This window comes from Sus scrofa, chromosome 13, assembly GCF_054392235.1.
Source record: "Sus scrofa isolate SSC_HxYL_T2T_F1_AM1 chromosome 13, Sscrofa_HxYL_maternal_Yorkshire_Landrace_v2.0, whole genome shotgun sequence".
In the NCBI taxonomy this organism is placed as follows: Eukaryota; Metazoa; Chordata; class Mammalia; order Artiodactyla; family Suidae; genus Sus; species Sus scrofa.
Window position 1 is genome coordinate 21,843,783 of NC_139395.1, and position 20,019 is coordinate 21,863,801.

The 20,019-nt window shown below is 38.6% G+C and overlaps 1 protein-coding gene across 3 annotated transcripts in view; it reads left to right on the forward strand.

Moving 5' to 3' along the window:
• The window catches only part of KAT2B (lysine acetyltransferase 2B), a 114,054-nt gene extending 100,889 nt beyond the window's left edge, over positions 1 to 13,165 (forward strand). Inside the window, exons 13-18 of one of the 3 annotated variants that reach the window (XM_021071366.2) lie at positions 1,865 to 2,008; positions 4,698 to 4,812; positions 6,850 to 6,886; positions 7,120 to 7,183; positions 7,282 to 7,366; positions 11,099 to 13,165. In XM_021071366.2, the coding sequence (XP_020927025.2) occupies positions 1,865 to 2,008; positions 4,698 to 4,812; positions 6,850 to 6,886; positions 7,120 to 7,183; positions 7,282 to 7,366; positions 11,099 to 11,292 (639 nt within the window). In that variant the 3' untranslated portion in view covers positions 11,293 to 13,165. Of the gene's footprint in view, positions 1 to 1,864; positions 2,009 to 4,697; positions 4,813 to 5,206; positions 6,071 to 6,849; positions 6,887 to 7,119; positions 7,184 to 7,281; positions 7,367 to 11,098 lie in introns of those variants that run through there. The other 2 variants (XM_084989957.1, XM_084989958.1) reach the window with 2 other exon arrangements.
• The last annotated feature ends 6,854 nt before the right edge of the window (positions 13,166 to 20,019 follow it).

A 20,019-nucleotide genomic window follows, 5' to 3' on the forward strand; every position in this document is an offset into this window, starting at 1 on the left:
AAAATAAGAAACATTTCTTGTAATTCTACTAACCAGAGGAATTTACTGTTAACATTTTGACAAATACCTTGTAATAACTTTTCTTTGTGTGTCTGTGTGTATATAAATACAAAAGTTAGCTCATATTATATGTAGTTTAATTACTTGCCTTTTAAAAACTTAACATAGTCTAATTTTTTAAATGGGATTTTTGATGGTTCTCTGAAACTTTTTTTTTTTAAGGCCACACCTGTGGCAGCATATGGAGGTTTCCAGGCTAGGGGTCGAATCAAAGCTGTAGCTGCTGGCCTACGCCACAGCCACAGCCACAGCGATGCCAGATCTGAGCCACATCTGCAACCTATTGGACAGCTCACGGCAACACCCAATCCTTAAACCACTGAGTGAGGCCAGGGATCAAACCTGCGTTCTCATGGATATTAGTCAGATTCATTTCCACTGAGCCATGATGGGAACTCTGGTTTTCTAAAATTTTCTTGCAAAGATAGAAAATAATTTATTAAACCAATACTGCATTTAGGGAACATTTAGTTATTTTTTCTAAGTTGTCCATGTGTGAATATATGCTTCCAGGCATATTTAAGGTTTCATTATGTGCTGCCAAATACTGTAACAGTTTTTTCTTGTCAGCAGTATATAAGGGAGCTCAGGAAAGGAGTTGATAATTGAAAAATATTTTTTTACCCCTTTCCAAGATAACACCTTGTATACCTTTGCATTTTTTGATTACTGCTAAGTTTGACTTATTTTTTCTTGTTCATTGACATTTTGTATTTCTTCTTTTTTTGAATTGCCAGTTCATTGCATTTGCCTCTTTTTCAATTAAAATGTTTATTTTTATATTGATTTGTGAGAACTCTTTGTTTATGAGGATATTAACCTTTTATTTTATGATTTTTCTCTTGTTTGTCGTTTGTTTCAACATTGCTTATGGTTTTTTTAATATACCGAATTTTTAAGATGTTATTGCACAAGACCTATTAACTTTATATATATGTATGTCCTCATATAGAAAGCTTTCCCTTCTCCCATGTCAGATAATGAAGTTCCTGTTTATTTTCTTCTCATTCTTTGGGATGCACTTGTGACTTTTCTGATAAAACTCACTAGAGAGAACTTGGTGGGGTTGTTTTACTGAGAGCTTGACTGTCAGTTTCCTAGGCTGTGACTGTATTGCAAAGATGAAATCTCAGCTATGCTTCTTAAATGACTTGTCTGTAGTCCTCTTTGAGACTGATGGCAATAATTGTTTGGAAAATAAGGTTTTGCTTAAAGAGGAGGCAGGAAACTGAAGTTTAAGTAATTTTCTGCAAATATCTGAAATAGGCACCATAAGGAAAATCATTATAGATATCTGACTCTATACCCTGTACAATTATGTTGGTACAGCTTAAAGTTTCTGAATGAATATATCACAAAGCATTGATGTCACTGAAACAAGCATGCTTGTGATAGTCTGGAAGTTTTTTGCCTGTCAAGTAGGTGTTTCATTTCCTCAATATCAAGGTTCTAATTGCTCTATTTTTTGACAAAATTTGCTTTCAGAATTTAGCTTAATGTTAGTTACTGATTTCTTGAGAATCTTAGAGCCCTCATCCCCATGTTTGGAGAAATTGTGTAATTTGATGCAAAATTAATCCTTATTTTTGCTTAATAGCCATTTCTGTTAAAAACTTTTTCATATTTTACTATGATTTTTTTTGTTGTTGTTGCATTCCTTCCTATTTGCACAGCTTGATTTTTGCTGTTTCATGCTAGTCCTTCCCAGGATAATAGGGTGAAAGCTTGGTCATGTGCTGGGCCTCACGACATGACAGGCGTCTGATGCACAAGGACCATCTGAATGAAGTTATTTGCTCTGCAGGGTTTCTCCAAAGAAATTAAAATCCCCAAAACCAAATATGTTGGCTACATCAAGGATTATGAAGGAGCCACTTTAATGGGATGTGAGCTAAATCCACGGATCCCGTACACAGAATTTTCTGTCATCATTAAGAAGCAGAAGGAGGTAAGCATGCAGCTGCCTCAGGTTCCCTCTGCACAGGCCAGTCTCCACTGGGGTGAAGTGCACCCCCCGGGCTGCAGGTGTACAGGTGTGCTGGGGATCATAACCTCAGTTTGCTGTGCTGTGTCTAGATTCCTTCCTTCCTTCTTCCTTCCCTCCCTCCCCCCCTTTCTTCCTCTCTCTCGCTCTCTCTCCCTCCGTCCCTTCTTTTTTTTCTTTCTCTTTCCCTCCCTCCCTTTCTTTCTGTCTCTCATCTTTCTTTTTGTTTGTTTTTTAGGACCGCACCCGCAGCATATGAAAGTTCCCAGGCTAGGGGTCGAATGGGAACTGCAGCTGCTGGCCTACACCACAGCCACAGCCATTTAGGATCTGAGCTTAGGATCTGAGCTGAGTCTGACCTACACCACAGCTCAGGACAATGCCAGATCCTTAACCCACTGAGAGAGGCCAAGGATTGAACCTGAAACCTCATGGTTACTAGTTGGATTCGTTTCCACGGAGCCACTAGGGGAGCTCCTTATATCTTATCTTACTGTAGCTGATTTACAATGTTGTGTTAATTTCTGGTGTACAGCAAAGTGCTACACACACACACATATATATATACACATATTCTTTTAAAGATTCATTTTCATTATAGTTTATTATAAGAGGAATTCCCTGGTGGTGCAGTGGGTTAAGGATCTGGTGTTGTCACTGCTATGGCTTGGGTTGCTGCTGTGACGTGGGTTTGATCCCTGGCTGGGAACTTCCACATGCTGTGGACACAGCCAAAAAACCCTCCAAAACAATAGTTTATTATAAGAAATTGAGTATAGTTCTCTGTGCTATACAGTAGGTCCTCACTGGCTATCTGTTTAATATATAGTAGTGTGAACATGTTAACCCCAAACTCCTAATTGATCCCTCCTGCTTCCTTTCCCCCTTTGGTAGCCTTAAGTCTGTTCCCTATGTCTGTGAATCTGATTCTATTTTGTAAATAAATTCATTGTATCATTTTTATAGATTCCACATGTAAGTGATATCATATGGTATTTCTCTTTCTCTGTCTGACTTCACTTAGTATGATCATCTCTAGGTCTATCCATGTTGCTGCAAATGGCATTATTTCATTTTTTTATGGTTGAGTAATGTTCTATTATGTAAACGTACATATCTTCTTTATCCATTCTTTGTTGATGGACGTTGAGGGTGCTTCCCTCTCTTGGCTATTGTTAATAGTACTGTAATGAACATTGGGGTGCATATATCCAGATTTCTTCTTTGAAGTTATCTTTATATCCTCTCTAAATTGTCACTTCTAATGAGGTCAATACCTGTTAAATTGGTGTAAAACACAAACTAAAATATGGGAGATCATACATTTTTTTGTTTGTTTTTTAGGGCCACAGCACAGCATATGGAAGTTCCCAGGCTAGGGGTGGATTTGGAGCTGCAGCTGCCAGTCTACGCCACAGCCACAGCCACGCCACGCCACATCCTTAATGTTGCATTTGTTACCGCTGAGTTGCAGTGGGAAATCCGATAGGTAGTACATATTAATTTCACCTTCAAGGCTTCTTACATGATGGCCTCAAGCATTCTTACCAAATTCACCTCTTTATTTCCCTTTCTAAACTAATCTCCAAAGGCTCTTATTGATGATTTACCCCTCTTGTTTGTGTCTTCATTCAGTGCCCCTTCCTCTCCCAATACACATACTCTCTTTTCTCTCTCTTTCTCACACACACACACACACACACACACACACACGGAACCACTTCTCCCTGTGTTCCATTCCTCTTTGAACTCAAGTGCTGGATTGATACATTCATTTGAATTTCAATTACTCATCATCTTACATATTTATCTTAGTGTGTATTCATCTCTCCTTTTTCACTGCAAGTTCCGAAGACTTCCTGATGTTAAGTGATTTGTAATCTGATGCTAGAGTGAAGTCTCTTATGCATGTGAACTACAAGAGAAGCATTAATGGGAAAGGTTGATAGATTTGACTACATGGTGATTCAGGGTGGGGGGGGCGGCGGGGGTTGCTGCATTTGTGGCATGCAAAAGTTCCCAGGCCAGGGATCAAACTCACATCTCAGCAGTGACCTGAGCCTCAGCAGTGACTTGAGCTACAGCAGTGACATCACCAGATCCTTCATGCACCGAGCCACAAAGGAGCTCCTGCTCTCAGACTTTAGAGTTGCCTTTTGGATGCAGTCAGCATAGGTTGGGGCTTAAGCCTTGAAAAATATGAACACTAGGAAGTTCATTCTCCCAGGCTTTGGAGACTTTGTGAGTCCCTCCACCTCCAGTGAAAGGAGCAGTTCCTGGTCATGGGATGTGAAGAGGTTCTGATGTTGACTGGGCAGCAGGGCTCTTTCGGGTAGCAGTGGCCGAGGGGGAACAGGGGAAAATAGTTGGTGCTTCTGCTAAAGAGGGCACTGAGCCCTTGGAGCAGTGTGTTCTCTCAAAATATTGGCTTTTTTTTGGATGGTAGGAGACAAGTATTCAAAGGTGGCTGTGTGAGTAACAGTCAACGTGTAAGGTATTGTAGAAGGCTTTCATATCTTACTGTTAAATAGCATTCACCCTTTTGTTTCCTAAAGACTTTATTTTGCTCAGGAAACAACTCCTTAGGCTGACTGACTTAAGTGCTGGCTGCACACTTCTGTCACTAACCTTATCTTCTTCTTACGCTTTACAGATCATTAAAAAGCTGATAGAAAGGAAACAAGCCCAGATTCGGAAAGTCTACCCTGGACTTGCCTGTTTTAAAGATGGAGTTCGGCAGATTCCGATAGAAAGCATTCCTGGAATTCGTATGTATAGATCTTCTTGTAAAAGCAAAACCTTTTGGTCATGCCAAGAAGTGTGTCGGGCAGGGACAGCCTTTTGCCTTGCCTGTCGCCCTTTGTGTTATTGTAGTCTTTAAGAAGGGAGCAGATGCTTTCCTTTGACATCTTTTCTCTGTTTCCCAATGCACACAAAGCAAAGAGAACTTAGTTGATCTCTTGCTGTAGCTGGTAATGTCTGCTGTTTATGAGCGCCTGTTATTTGTGGCACAGTGCCGTACACTTACCCGCAGGGGACCTTGAAGTAGGGGAATTCTACTCATCCAGATGGGGAGATTGAGTCTCACGATGGTTAAGTCCTTTACCATTTTCTTAAATTTTTTAAATTTTTTGTTTTTGTTTGTTTGTTTTTGCTTTTTAGGGCCACACCTGTGGAAGTTTCCAGGCTAGCAGTCAAATAGGAGCTGCAGCTGCCGGCCTACTCCACAGCACCATCAGATCCGAGTTACGCCCTACACCTCAGCTCATGGCAATGCCGGACCCTTAACCCACTGAGCAAGGCCAGGGGTTGAAACCCCATCCTCAAGGATACTAGTCAGATTTGTTTCTGCTGTGCCACAATGGGAACTCCCTACATCCTTTAACTTTAAAGGCACATGGCCAGTGACTATCAGAAATAAAAGCAGCCCTGTTCTCCTCTCCTCTAGATAGCTTGCTGTTTGTGCTCTTTCTCAGTGCTGTTTTGGCTGTGACCTGCCTGTGGCTAAATCTGTTTCCCCCAAACTTTTTTTTTTTTTGGTCTTTTTGTCTTTATAGGGCCGCACTTGCAGCATATGGAGGTTCCCAGGCTAGGGGTCTAATCGGAGATGTTGCTGCCAGCCTATGCCAGAGCCACAGCAACGCCAGATCTGAGCGGCATCTGCAGCCTACACCACAGCTCACAGCAATGCCAGATCCTTAACCCACTGAGCAAGGCCAGGGATGGAACCCGTGACCTCATGGTTCCTAGTCAGATTCATTTCCGCTGCACCATGACGGGAACTCCCTCTTTCCCCAAACTTCTAAACACAATGGTTGGAAAGCATATAATTTGTTTCCTTTTTTAAGAGTAGTTTATCTAATAAGGGTTCTTACCTGTGGGTATATCAGAGATGTATTGTATTGAATTAAAATATGTAAAATAGGTCTTTTGTGGATCAAAAGCTCTGCATATCAACACTTCCATTCGGTTCAAATCCAGGATCTTCTACTATATTGAAGATTAAATAAAACCAAACCAAACAAACTAAAATTCTCCAGAAAAAAAGTAAGACATCATTTGGGCAAGATATATTTCTTTGTTACAAGATACACCCTACAGCAGAGCTTACTTCCCTGTTTTATCCCTATTAATGGCAATAATAGCCACTATATCACTGAATGCCTACGCATGCCAGGCATTCTTCTTAGTCTTCTTCTTCTTCTTCTTTTTTTTTTTTTTTAACATACATCAACTAATCTCAAAAGGAATCACATCAGCTCAATTTTGGAGTTCTGTTTTATAGATTGGTAAACTGAGGAGTAAAGGTTGACTAACTTATCAAGGGTAAGATAGCTTTTAAAGAGAGAACAAGAAATCAAATCCAGGTCTGTTGGACTCCAGGCTGTGTGTTCTTCCTGCTAACAAGCTAGGTCTTCACCAAATCAAAGAGAGACCAGGACAGAGTTGGTTCCCACCTAAAATAGCAGCCTAACTTTTTCACATGGTGATTCACAAAGAGTGTGACTTAGAGCTTTAAAAATAGACATGAGCACTGTACCAAACATGTTTGTTTTCTGTGCTTTCCTCTGAAAGTTTGGAGTTCTTGCTTTAAAAACACTAGCAGAGTAATGTCAGACTTGGAAATGTTTTACATCGTTAGTTGTATCAGGAAGTAAAGTAACTACAGTTAATTTCAGTCTCTTTTTAGAAATACGCTTTTGTTGAGGCATGGCTGGAATTCATTGCATTTTTGATAAATATTGACTGTGTTATTCTCTTGACCAAAAGCAGTTCTCATTCAGTGTTTAATTTCGTTGATGTAGGAGAGACAGGCTGGAAACCAAGTGGAAAAGAGAAAAGGTAAGTCTGATGGGCCAAGGATATTCATGGAAGTGTTTCTTCACACTTCCTGCAAAATTAGAGAAACCAAGCAAACTGACTGTAGTCCTCTTCACACTTGTTAGGTTTCAGTTTTCATAAAAACTTCTGCACTGGTTCCAACTTTAGGTTTATGTAAAAATGAGCTGTATAGGAGTCACCTGGCAAGAGGGTAGAAGACTAATCATTGTTCCTTTTTGTTTACTCCTTTCAAGTAAAGAGCCCAAAGACCCTGACCAGCTTTACAGCACACTCAAGAGCATCCTACAGCAGGTGAAGGTGGGTGTCTCCTTTTCCTTCACCTCATGCACATATTTTGAAATGATTTCCCACATGGCATTTCGATATTAGATACCTTACTTTTTTCTTTACCCAAGAGCCATCAAAGCGCTTGGCCCTTCATGGAACCCGTGAAGAGAACAGAAGCTCCGGGATATTATGAAGTTATAAGGTTCCCCATGGGTAATGCCATTAATGTTTTCTAAGTATAGATTTAAAGCTCTAGATGGAGGTGTGGGGGACAGATGGTTGCCGAGGTCAATCTGTACTCGTCGGTGGTAGGATAGGATGTGCGTGGCGGGTAGTGGGGTTCCACGACCCTGTGCAGGGCCCCACAGGCCCTCTTGCTGTCAGAGCAGGATGATGGGGGTAAGGGGCATGTTCATTGAAGATATCGCGCTGCATTCTATGGAGCCCACGCACCATTCACACTAGATGCCAACACCCAGGTGGGAACCTGCACACACAGCCCTAGAGATGAAAGTCACGGCTGTTTGAATATAACTTGCTGATACTCTGTTGGGCTGCAAACAGAAGAAAGCATCAGCCTGTCCTCTTGATGTCTTTTGAGAGCCTGAGGATTTTTGAAGGTAAATAGATGAAGTTAGATTAAGCCACTTGACAGGCTTTTAGACAGAGAAATCCGTTCTTGATTTTCCATGCTTGTGATGGAGAGTGTTAGTGAAACAAATTAATTATGCTCCTATTTTAAGCTTTGTTCTCCATCCTCAAACAAACAAACAGACAAAATGCCTTTGGAAATACAGAATTGTGGTGTCTGCACTAGGCTGAAATGAATGATTAATTGAGTCAATTGAGAATCCCCAAATTATACTAATTTGCCCTTGTGCAGATGACAGACCACTAGTTGAATTCTTTTTTTTTTTTTTTTTTTTTTCCAATCAGCTGTGTGGCCATTTTTTTATGGGAGAAAGTCTGTGTCTTCTATCCCTTTCTTCCCGTAATCTCTTCCTGGTGTTAAGAAGGTGTTAGGATGTAAACCAGAAAATGAAAAGGATCCGTTAGCTCCCTGATAACGGAGTTATTTGTAGATGTTCTCTTTGGCTTTATTTTTACACGACTGTTTCGCATGATGGTAGTATCATTTCAGCAGTCTATAGTCCGTAATGAGGACGGACCTCCATACGCTTTTCTTTCCCTCTTCTCGCTGCCTTGCTTCTATGGATTTCAGTTCATGGAAATCAGAGTGAGGGTTGATGGCGTCTAGAATTCTGAATGGAGAGATGACCTGGGAATCAGTATTTCTCATGGTGTGAAAAATATGCTAAAACTGTTTTAAGTCCATTTCCAAACTTACGTTGCTTGACCTTTGACCTTCATCTCCTGGGGAGTCCGACTCCTATTGTGAAGCGCTCCTGGGAGGCTGGATGAGTCTGGGGAGGATTATTTGGTGGTGGTAGGTCCATTGGGTCCCGTCTTTCCTAGCCCACTCCCAGCCTGCTCTCTGGAAGTTTTGTGCTCGGTCCAGCTAGAGAAGGGTGGGAACCTCTAGGTACCACTTCTGTGCACAGCTTAATGTTTGTGTGGGGAAAACTGACCCCACAGAGCAAGGCCAGTGGAGGGCTGAGGTGTGTGTAAGAATTAATTAAAACTGTGGATGGTGCTCTTTGGTAGAACAGTGCTTTTTGTTTTGAGATGCCTTTAGGTGCTAGGCAGAATGTGTCATCTTGTCCCTAGGACGGTCATGTCTTTGAGCACAAGACCGACAGACCAATAACTTTACTTTTCCCATCATTGCCTTCTTGGCTTTTTCAAAATACCTTTCTTCTCTTTCCCCCATGCCTTTAAAAAACTCTTTTCTCCTCTGTGAATGAGATCCCACCTGTTTTGTTTGGGGAATGAATTCAGTAGAGCATCTGAGTTGTCTGGCTCAAGGGGCATCTTCTTCCCACACATGGATAGCTAGCGCAGGGCTTTCCTACTTACCCCGAATTCCTAGCATTTGGGGGAAGGGAGGGGATGAAAGTGGAATAATTTAATGGTGTCTCCATAGTTGTTATCACTGGTGTTCAATCACTTTCTTTTGCAAACCAGGCCATTTGGTTAAGTCTAAGAAGGCCAGAGGGAGCAAGATGTTATCTATAACTTTAGAATAGAAAGGAAATAGAGAAAGGAAACATGCAGAATTAGTTGTAATTATTCAGAAAGGTCCAAACACTTTCATGACTCTTGTTTTGTTTCTGCTATATTTTAGGTTCCCCCCATCTCTTCTTACCCCCTCCCTTCCAAAAAATTGTTTGAAAAGCTTTGGCGTAAACTTCTTTGTGTCATGTTTCATTTTCTTCTGCCCCGCTTTTCTTTTCTTCTTCTTCTTCTTTTTTTTTTTTTTTTTGGTTACGTGTTTCTCCTTTCTAAAACGTTATAAGCGTGCTATCAAACAGCATATCCTGAAGTGGTGGGCATTTAGGGGGAAGGAAAGTAAGCATCCAGTTTCACCTAGAGAGGCCTGGTTCCTTTGCTCTTTCTGTATGAAATGAGAGGGCTGTTGTCTTCTGCTCAGTCACCCTCCAGTGAGCCATTTACTGGGGTATTTTCTGAGACTTGGTGTATCTTAACACCTCACACTTTTTTTTTTAATCCCTCAAACTATTTTGATTAGAGAAGAAAGAAAGCAAAAAGTTGAGTTCACAATTATGATGACATATTTCAAAGGGTAATTTAGTCAAAGGAAATAGGCGAAAGCAGGTATTTTCCATTTTCCCTTTGGAGTTTTGTGAGAATTGTGATGCAAATGAATTTCTCCCCACTCGGGGATGTTGCATGCACATAAGTTTATCTTATTAAATGATAATCCCAATGTATTTAAGTTTCTTACTCTCTGGAAAGTTTGATAATATAGTGGGAATTTGGGTTGTTGGTAGAAGTATTTCTTTAGTGATTTTAACTTATTTTTTCATGCATAGGCCATATAATTTTTTTCATATTATTTTCCATTATGGTTTATTACAGGGTATTAAATATATAGTTCCCTGTGCTACACAGTAGGACCATGTTGTTTATTTTATATATAGTAGTTTGTGTCTGCTAATCCAGTTTAATAGTTGGTATAATTTTTAATGATAGAAACAGGTTTAGAAAACAATTAGGGACTTATAAGTAGACAGATGTTAGCATCTCCTTATTTGCATAGAATTCTTTAAATTGGTCCCGAGAATGAGGATTAAAGAAGCCCCACTAGAGTCTTAAAAGTTTAGCTGAAGCACTGTTTTCACTTGTAAAATAATATAATTTAAAGCCAGTAAATACATTGGGAAACTATCCTTTTTATAATTGTCTCGCATGCCTTACTTGCTTTAGAAAATAGATTATTAAGTAAAATTTGTCATTCTTATTTGATTGATGGAGCGTGAAACTGAATTGATTGGAACTGTTTTACAGACAGTCACTGATGTATTTGCAGATGTATTTATGATCTGTTTCTCTACTTTATTTCTGTCTCTGTAACACCAAACAACTGAATGTGGAGAAACAAATTTAGTCTGGTTGTTTTGATTGAAATAATGAAATGATTTGATACAAATGTCCCACCTGCTCTATGCCATGTAAATAGAGCCTCTTCTGTATAATCCTGAATGAATAGCTAACAGTACTTAGTTCATTGTACTTATCGCTGCTAATCTACTTAGCTTCCTTGTGCTGAATAGGGGATTGGACCAGATGATTCATAATGGTCCCTTCCGTGCACTGTGATTTTGCACCAGATACCCCCTCAACAGAAAGAACATAAGACTCAAGAAGTGTTTTCCTTGATCGTATGAATTTCTCTTAAACAAAGGCATTGGGATGGTCAAAATGTGATCAAATTGATGACATAGATTTCTTTTCCAGTCTTACTTATGTCAGCTAGTGTGTGAGAGGAGTCAAAGATTGCTAATATTTTTTTTTCCTGTGCAGATCTGAAAACCATGAGTGAACGCCTCAAGAATAGGTACTACGTGTCTAAGAAATTATTCATGGCAGACTTACAGCGAGTCTTTACCAATTGCAAAGAGTACAACCCCCCTGAGAGTGAATACTACAAATGTGCCAATATCCTGGAGAAATTCTTCTTCAGTAAAATTAAGGAAGCTGGATTAATTGACAAGTGATATTTCTTTCTTCTGCTTTTTTAGAAACTCATCAAGCAGTGTGCCTAAAGCATGGTTTAGTTTTACAAAGAATTGGACATAATGTATTGAAGATACTTGTAAAAGTAATAATTAGCACTTTTTAAAAAACAAACAAAAAACCTCCTCTTAGCTTTTCAGATCCGTATTTAAATTGAAGTCATAGAACCTTTTTATTTTATGGACTAGATTTTGATCTATTTACTACTATTACTGTAAATTTTCTATGGCATGTCCATTAGCTGAATATTCAATAATAGATGATCAGGGGTTTCCTCAAAATTTATATATGAGGAAATTGCACATAGTACCAAGACTTGGGGGAATCCAGAAAATTTTTAGACCGTGAATGTTTCCATTTTTTTCTAATGGAATGTGAGAGTTTATTTTTATTTTATTCTGAAGGACTTTAAAGGAAGGGATTCATGATAAAAAGCCCGTAAAAGGTGAAATATGTGATGTTTGAAGTCTCTTGGTAGACTTTTTATATATATTTTTAAAAAACACTCATCTAGATGAGGTGCTTTGAGCAGTTCTGAAAAATGCAGTTCCAGAAAAGCAACTGCTTTGATTCCTAAGGAAGAAATTCTAAATAATGCAAACTTTTTTTTATAAGCATCTGGGTTTTTGATAATTCTGTCTATCTACAACAAACTGGTGAGTGCATAACCACTATTTTAATAATTATTTTCTCTACACAAATGTGTAATATTATATTTGACTTTGCTTATGCAGGCCATAAGTTCCAAAAAAGCAATTTCCCCTGGCCACAAAGACATACATTTGAAAACACTTGTGATTGAATCAACATGCTTTAATAGGAAAAGATGTATAATCTATGTATGTATCAAGTTTAGTGCATCCTTGTTCTAATAAGGATTTTTCCCCCCCTTTTCTACGATGCACATAACCCCCCTGATAGGTATTTATGAACGTTTTCCTTTTGCACCTCCAGATAGTATTCATTGTCTGAGGTGAATTAAATTACCACCAAGACTTGCTGTCAGTATTTCAACACCTACTTCGGCATATAGACCCAGGGTAATATCCCACTAACATAACCTTATTAACCTGTCTTGGGATTCCGGCTGAGTGCTTGGATTTATATCCTTATTAACACTACATTGAAAAGTGGGACGTCTGCCATCCCAACTCTGGGAGAACCAACTTATATAAGACAAATGAAGGCCATCTTAATGGTCTCGACACTAATTTTTATGATACAAATTTATAAACTGATTTTTGTAAAGGACTAGGTTTTAAAAGTGTATTTAACCTGATGTTTTCTATCAGCATAAATGAATTAAAACGATCATTTATTAGTCATTAAACACAGTTGCCAGAGATAATCTGCATGAAGGGAAAAACCCTGCCGATGGCTATGAAGTTGGAAGGTTTGTTTTGACTATGTAAGAAGTATTCAGAATGCTCCCCCTGAGAAATGCCTCAACTTTTTTAAGGAGAAGAAACCACCATGAGTGGCATTTAGATTTCTAATGAAGAATGATGAGACAGTTTGGATTAAGTATCTTGGACTGGTTTTATACAGTGCTTTTGTACTGGATCTGCCGAAGCATCTGTCCAGCTTGGTATCCTGTGAAAAGTTTGTTATTTTCTGGGTAGACATTCTTATAGAGTATTGTCTTTAAAATAAGATTGTCTCTTCTATATTGAAAGCATTTTTATGTTTTCTAATTTAAAAATTAATATTTTCTTATAGATATTGTGCAATAAAGCTGAAGTAGGATGTGTGGTTTTGCAAATGCTTTAACAGCAGATAAAATTTTACATTTGTAAAATTAATATATTGTACTGGTACAAAATAGTTTTAAATTATATTTTAAAAAGCTCTCAATCTGGTGGTGTGTTTTCTTCTTTTGGCAGCTTGCATTTAACTGGGCAAATGTACAGCCCAGTTGATGGCCAACTACATCCTTAATTCTTAGGTCTTAAGTATTTTGAGAAAGATGTTTAGCAGTGTCACATTTGTGGGAGGTTTCATAAAAATTCACAGCCCAGCAGGGAGAGATTTTCAAGAGGAGAGATACTTGCTGTGACTCTTGAGTGCTCCATGCATCTTGCCTATTATCACGCATTAAACAAAGAAAAAATCTAGCTAAAAAAAAAAGAGTGTTACTGATTTTAGAAACAAAGTCTCCCTAGTTTTTTTTTTACTTTGCATCTGTGGAGTAAGTGAATGAGGAGCAAGACATCTAAAAATGCACCTGATTTTTAGACCGCTCCTGCATGAGCTGCTCATGTTACTCCAAGTGCTAACTGTAGGAAAGAATACTGTATCCTCTTGGGGTATGATGAGACAGTTTGGATTAAGTATCTTGGACTTAAGCTCCCCTCTTCCTTTCTAAATTCTGAACCAGCTAAGCAGTCTAAAGAATAAGGCATATGATAGCTGGAATGTCATTATTGCTAATAAAATGTGTTTAGGAGATTGTGACTAAGTATCTGTGGAAAATGAACTTCCTGAATCAGAGCCCCAGGATGTGACTGAGGTGCCAGCTGCCAGCAGCCCTGCACCACTGAGGACGTCGCCCTCCAAGGCCAGGGCCTTTACCCTTCAGCTAGTGCATGGCCAAAGGCAGTGCTTCTCTCTGAAGGCAGGCTACCTCCCAAGAGGCACAGGTGAGGAAGGAACAGAGCAACCTAAGTCATCAGTGCGGTAAGTGGGAGGGGTGCAGGGAGGGGGGCAGAGGGAAGTGGGGGCTGATGCATGGCCTTCTGTAGGAGAGTGAACACTGGAATGGAGACTAAGTCTCCCACCCAACCCCATATATCCATGGGCAAATATCTGTATTAAAATTTTTATTTTGACTATTCAACACTAGTCATGTTGAATGAAAAGAAAATGATGATTTGCATGTTACCTGAAAGTAAAATTTGTAACTGTGAAACCTAAGAAGTAGAAACAGGATCAGACTGAGGTACTATGGACAGGTAAATGACAAGTCACCCCTTTAAGCTGATATTCTTCAGACCAACCCTCAGTGTTTATTCATCTAAGAGCTGTATGAGACAGGGTTACTGGTAACAGTCCTTGGCCTTTTCCATATTGTTTTGAGCTGTTCTGTTCTGGCCCTTACCTAGCATTCTCCTCTTAACAAAGTGAAAAAAACCAAAGAGAAGAGGGCAGCTACTCTGAAATACCAAAGGTCATAATGGCTCTTACTTAAGAGGCAGTAATTACGTTGACTTTTTTTTTCTTCATCATCTTGAAACAGATGTTTAGATTTATTGACTATGCAGACATTTCATCCTGGTAGAAAAAAAGAGGTGTGTGTGTGTGTAAAGGGTGGTGGTTGCAACTGAAATCAGGGCCTCAATTTGAGTCTTCAGGCTCTTGGTGGCTTTTACTTTCAGGCTCTTACTTTTTCCTTTGGGCCCATCAGAGCTACTAATCTTACTAATAGATGAAGACAGACAAGGCAAAATAGTGTCAGTAATGTCCCAGTTAGGTAGAGATGAACATAAAGATGGGGAAAAAAAAAAAAAAAAACTGGAAGAAGGTTTTCAGATACCCTTTGGAGGAAGAATTTCAACAAAGTAAACAGTATCTCACAGGAGAGAACACCTGTAAGTATCATAAAAAGTTTTCAGATATAATTCATGTATATTTAGGCCTTGGTTTCTTTGTGGGAACATCTTTGCTTTTTTTTGTGTGTGTGTGGAAAAAGGAAGCTAACAATGACAAAGCTGGAGGGTTTATTAAGACGCAGTATAATTTCAACAAAGCAGAGAAAAGCTAGGAAAACACAAGCCAACCTTCTTGCTCCCTCTTGTCATTGGAAAGCTGAGCACAATCTTGGTAGGGTTAGCTTAAAAAGATGAAAAGCAACATGTGTAATCTGTGTGCATGTAATTTTCTGAACTGAACTGAAGGTTATCAGTTTTTGTTTGTCTAGGTTTAAAGTTCTTTTAAAAAAATTCCTTGGAGAATTTGTTGGATCAAGGGGTGTTCTCAAAATAATGCACATACTTTTTGCATACCAGCTCACTTGATTTTTGGACTCTTCCTGAAAGTCAGTGAACTCTGTTCTTTGCTCTGTTAACCTGTCATTATTGACGTTAATAAATGGATATCTGGTCATTTGTGTTGGAACATGATGGAAAGTAATGTGAGAAAATGTATATGTGTGTGTGTGTGTGGGTGTGTGTGTGACTGAATCACTTTGCTGTGCAGTAGAAATTGACAGAACACTGTAAACCAACTATAGTGGAAAAAATAGAAATCATTAGTTAAAAAAAGGAAAGAAAAATAAAAGAATAAATGGATATCTGATTTATTTACACTTGAAAATACCGAAGAAGAGAGAATCTGCCTTTTTGTACAATAGGGCTGTCCAAAAACGGACAAAGGTGATGAGAAGATCCTTAAGTTGGGTTAATTTGGCTGTTTTAAAAAGTCAAGTAGAACACACACTTGGTTTGTACTAAGTTTGTGATCAAGCTCTGATTCAAACCTTTTCCCACAGAGTGTTGTTAAAGTCAGTGTGTCAACACTGCTTCTCCTTACCACACCCAAACACACTCATACGACTGTTGCTCTGTGCACAACTCAACATCCTTCCTGCACCTTTTTTTTAAAAGTATAGTTGATTTACAACATGTTAATTTATGCTGTAGAGCTAAGTGATTCAGTTATACATATGTATACATTCTTTTCCATTTTGGGTTTATCACAGGATATTCAGTAGAGTTCCCTGGGCTGTATAGTAGGACCTTGTAGTTCATCCATCCTGTAAATGTAATAGTTTGCATCTGCTGAGCCCAAACTCCCAGTCCAACCTTCCCCCACACCTCTCTGCCTTGGTGGCCACAAGTCTATTCTCTATGTCTGTGAGTCTGTTCCTGTTTCCTAGATAAGTTCGTTTGTGTCGTATTTAAGATGGCATATATAAGTGATATCATATGGTATTTGTCTTTCTGTTTCTGACTTAATTTAATACGATAATTTCTAGTTCTATCCATGTTGCTGCAAATGGCATTATTTCATTATATTTTATGGCTGAGTAGTATTCCATCGTATATATGTACCATATCTTCTTTACACATTTATCTGTCAATTTAGGTTGTTTCCATGTCTTGGCTATTGTAAATAGTGCTGCTGTGAACATTAGGGTGCATGTATATTCTTGAATTATAGTTTTATCTAGATATATGCCCAGGAGTAGGATTGCTGGATCATGTGGCAAATCTATTTTTATTTTTTTGAGAAACCTTCGTACTGTTTTCCATAGTGGCTGCACCAGCTTACATTCCTTCTTTTTCTCCACACCTTCTCTAGCATTTATTTGTTATTTGTAGACATTTTAATGATGGCTATTATGACCAGCATGAGGTAGTACTTCATTGTAGTGCTGATTTGCATTTCTTTACTAATTAGTGATGTCGAGCATCTTTTTCTGTGCCTGTTGATAACCTGTATTTATTCTTTGGAGAAATGTCTATTTAGGTCTTTTGCTCATTTTTTGATTGGATTGTTTTTGTTTTTGAGTTGTATGAACTGTTTGTCTATTATTAAGCCCTTAGCAGTCACATCATTTGCAAATATTATCTCCCATTTTGTAGGTTGTCTTTCATTTTTATGATTTCTTTGGCTGTGCAAAAGCTTGCAAGTTTGAGTAGGTCCCATTTTTATTTTTGTTTTTATTGCTGTTGCTTTGGGAGATTGATCTAAGAAAACATTGGTAGGATTTATGTCAGATCATGTTTTACCTATGTTCTCTTCTAGGAGTTTTGTGGTGGTGTCATGTCTTATGTTTAAGTATTTAAGCCATTTTGAGTTTGTTTTTGTGTATGGTGTGAGGATGAGTTCTAACTTCATTGGTTTACATGTGGCTCTCCAACTATCCCAGCATCCGTAACTGAAGAGACTTTTCCACATTGTATACTCTTGCTTTGTTGAAGATTAATAGGCTGTAGATGTGTGGGATTATTTCTGAGCTCCCTATTCTGTTCCATTGATCCATATGTCTGTTTTTGTGTCACACCATTTTGATTACTGTAGCTTCCTGCTTTTGTTCTTTTTCTTTAGGGTTACTTTGGCAATTCTGGGTCTCTTACGGTTCCATATAAATTTTAGGATTATTTGTTCTAAATGTCATGGGTAATTTGATAGGGAACACATTACATCTATAAATTGCTTTGGATACTATTGCCATTTTAACAATAGTAATTCTTCCAATCTAAGAGCATGGGATATCTTTCTACTTCTCTGAACAATCTTCAATTTATTTTTTAATTTAATTTTTAATTTATGTGGGAGTATAGTTGACTTATAATGTTGTGTTTCAGGTGTACAGCAAAGTGATTTAGTTATATAGGTATATCCATTCTTTTTCGGATTCTTTTGACATATAGGCTATAGAATATTGAATATAGTTCCCTGAACTGTACAGTAGGTATTTGTTGATTATCTAGTTTATATATAGTAGTGTCTATATGTTAATCCCAAATTCCTAATTTATCCCTCTGCTCCACCCATCTCCTTTGGTAATATATATATATATATATATATATATATATATTTTTTTTTTTTTTTTTGTCTTTTTGCCATTTCTTGGGCTGTTCCCACGGCATATGGAGGTTCCCAGGCTAGGGGTCTAATCGGAGCTGTAGCCACCAGCCTACACCAGAGCCACAGCAATGCAGGATCTGAGCCACGTCTGCGACCTACACCACAGCTCACGGCGACGCCGGATCGTTAACCCACTGAGCAAGGGCAGGGACCGAACCTGCAACCTCATGGTTCCTAGTCAGATTCGTTAACCACTGCGCCACGACGGGAACTCCTATGTTTGTTTTTTGTTTTTGTTTTGTTTTTATGGCCACACCTGTATAAGTTCCTGGGTTAGGGGTCAAATCAGAGCTTCAGCTGCCAGCCTACTCCACAGCCACAGCAACCTGGGAACCAAGCCACATCTGCAACCTATGCCACAGCTTGCAGCAATGCTGGATCCTTAACCCACTGAGTGAGGTCAGGGATTGAGTCTGCATCTTTGTGGACACTGTTTCAGGTTCTTATCCTGCTGAGCCACAATGGGAACTCCACCATATGTTTGTTTTTGATGTGTGTGAGTCTGTTTCTGTTTTGTACATAAGTTCATTTTAAGCATTTTTTTTAGATTCCACATTGATCTCATATGAAATTTATCTTTCTTTGTCTGACTTAACTTCACTTAGTATGATAACCTCTAGTTTCGTCCATATTGCTACAAATGGCATCACTTCATTCTTTCTGTGGATGAATAATATTGCAATGTATATATGCATTGCATCTTCGATATCCATTCCTCTGTTGAGGAACATTTAGGTTTCTTCCATGTCTTGGCTATTGTGAATAGTGCCGCAGTGAACATTGGGGTATATATATCTTTCTGAATTACAGTTTGCTTAGGATTAAATACCCAGCGGTGGGATTGTTGGATCATGTAGTAGTCCTATTTTTAGGTTTTTTTTGTTTGTTTGTTTTTGGGCCTTGCCCATGGCATGCAAAAGTTCTGGGCCTGGGGATCAAACCTGAACCACAGCAGTGACCCAAGCTTCATCAGAGACAATGGTGGATCCTTATCCCAGTGCACCACGAGAGAACTCCTATTTTTAGTTTTTAAAAGAACCTCCATACTCTTTTCCATAGTGGTTGTACCAATTTACATTTCTACCAACAGCATAGGAGGGTTCCCTTTTCTCTACACGTTCCCCAGCATTTATTGTTTGTGGACTTTTTGATGATGGCTATTCTGACCAATATGAGATGATATCTCATTGTAGGTTTGACTTGCCTTTCTCTAATAATTAGTGATGTTGAGCATCTTTTCATAAGATTTTTGCCTATCTTGTTATCTGGAGAAATGTCTTTTTAGGTCTTCTGTGGTTTCCTTTATTAATGTTTTATGTTTCTCAGTATATAAGTCTTTCATCTCCTTGGTCAGGTTTAGTCCTTAGCATTTTATTTTATTTTTTTTTATTTATTAGGGCTGTACCCACAGCATACGGAGGTCCCCAGGCTAGGGGTCAAATCAGAGCTACAGCTGCCAGCCTAAACCACACCATCCAACAGCAACACAGGATCTGAGCCAAATCTGCAACCTACACCATAGCTCATGGCAACATCAGATCCTTAACCCACTGAGTGAGGCCAAGGATCGAACTTTCATCTTCATGGATCCTAGTCAGTCTTGTTAACCACTGAGCCACAAAGGGAACTCCTAAAAGGTATTTTTAAAAACATTCTCTTTCTGATATTGTTAGTATATAAAAAATGCAACCAGTTTCTGAATGATCTTGTATCCTACTCCTTTGCTTGAATTTGCCTATCAGTTCCAGTAATTTCTGTGTGGAGTCTTAGGATTTTCTGTATATACTATCATGTAATCTGTATATAATGAAATTTTAAATTCTTACCTTCAAATTTGGGTAAATTTTATTTCTTTTTCTTGTCTGATTGCTGTGGCTAGGACTTCCAATACTATGTATAATAGAAGTGGTGAGAGTGGGCATCGTTATCTTCTTCCATATTTTAGCTGTAAGGCTTTCAGGTTTTCACCATTGAGTATTATAGTGGCTGTTTGTCATAAGTAGCTTTGATTATGTTGATATGTTTAGTAAAAGATTTATCATGAATAGATATTGAATTTTGTCAAATGCTTTTTCTGCAACTATGTAGATGATCCTGTGGCATCTGTCTTTTCTTTT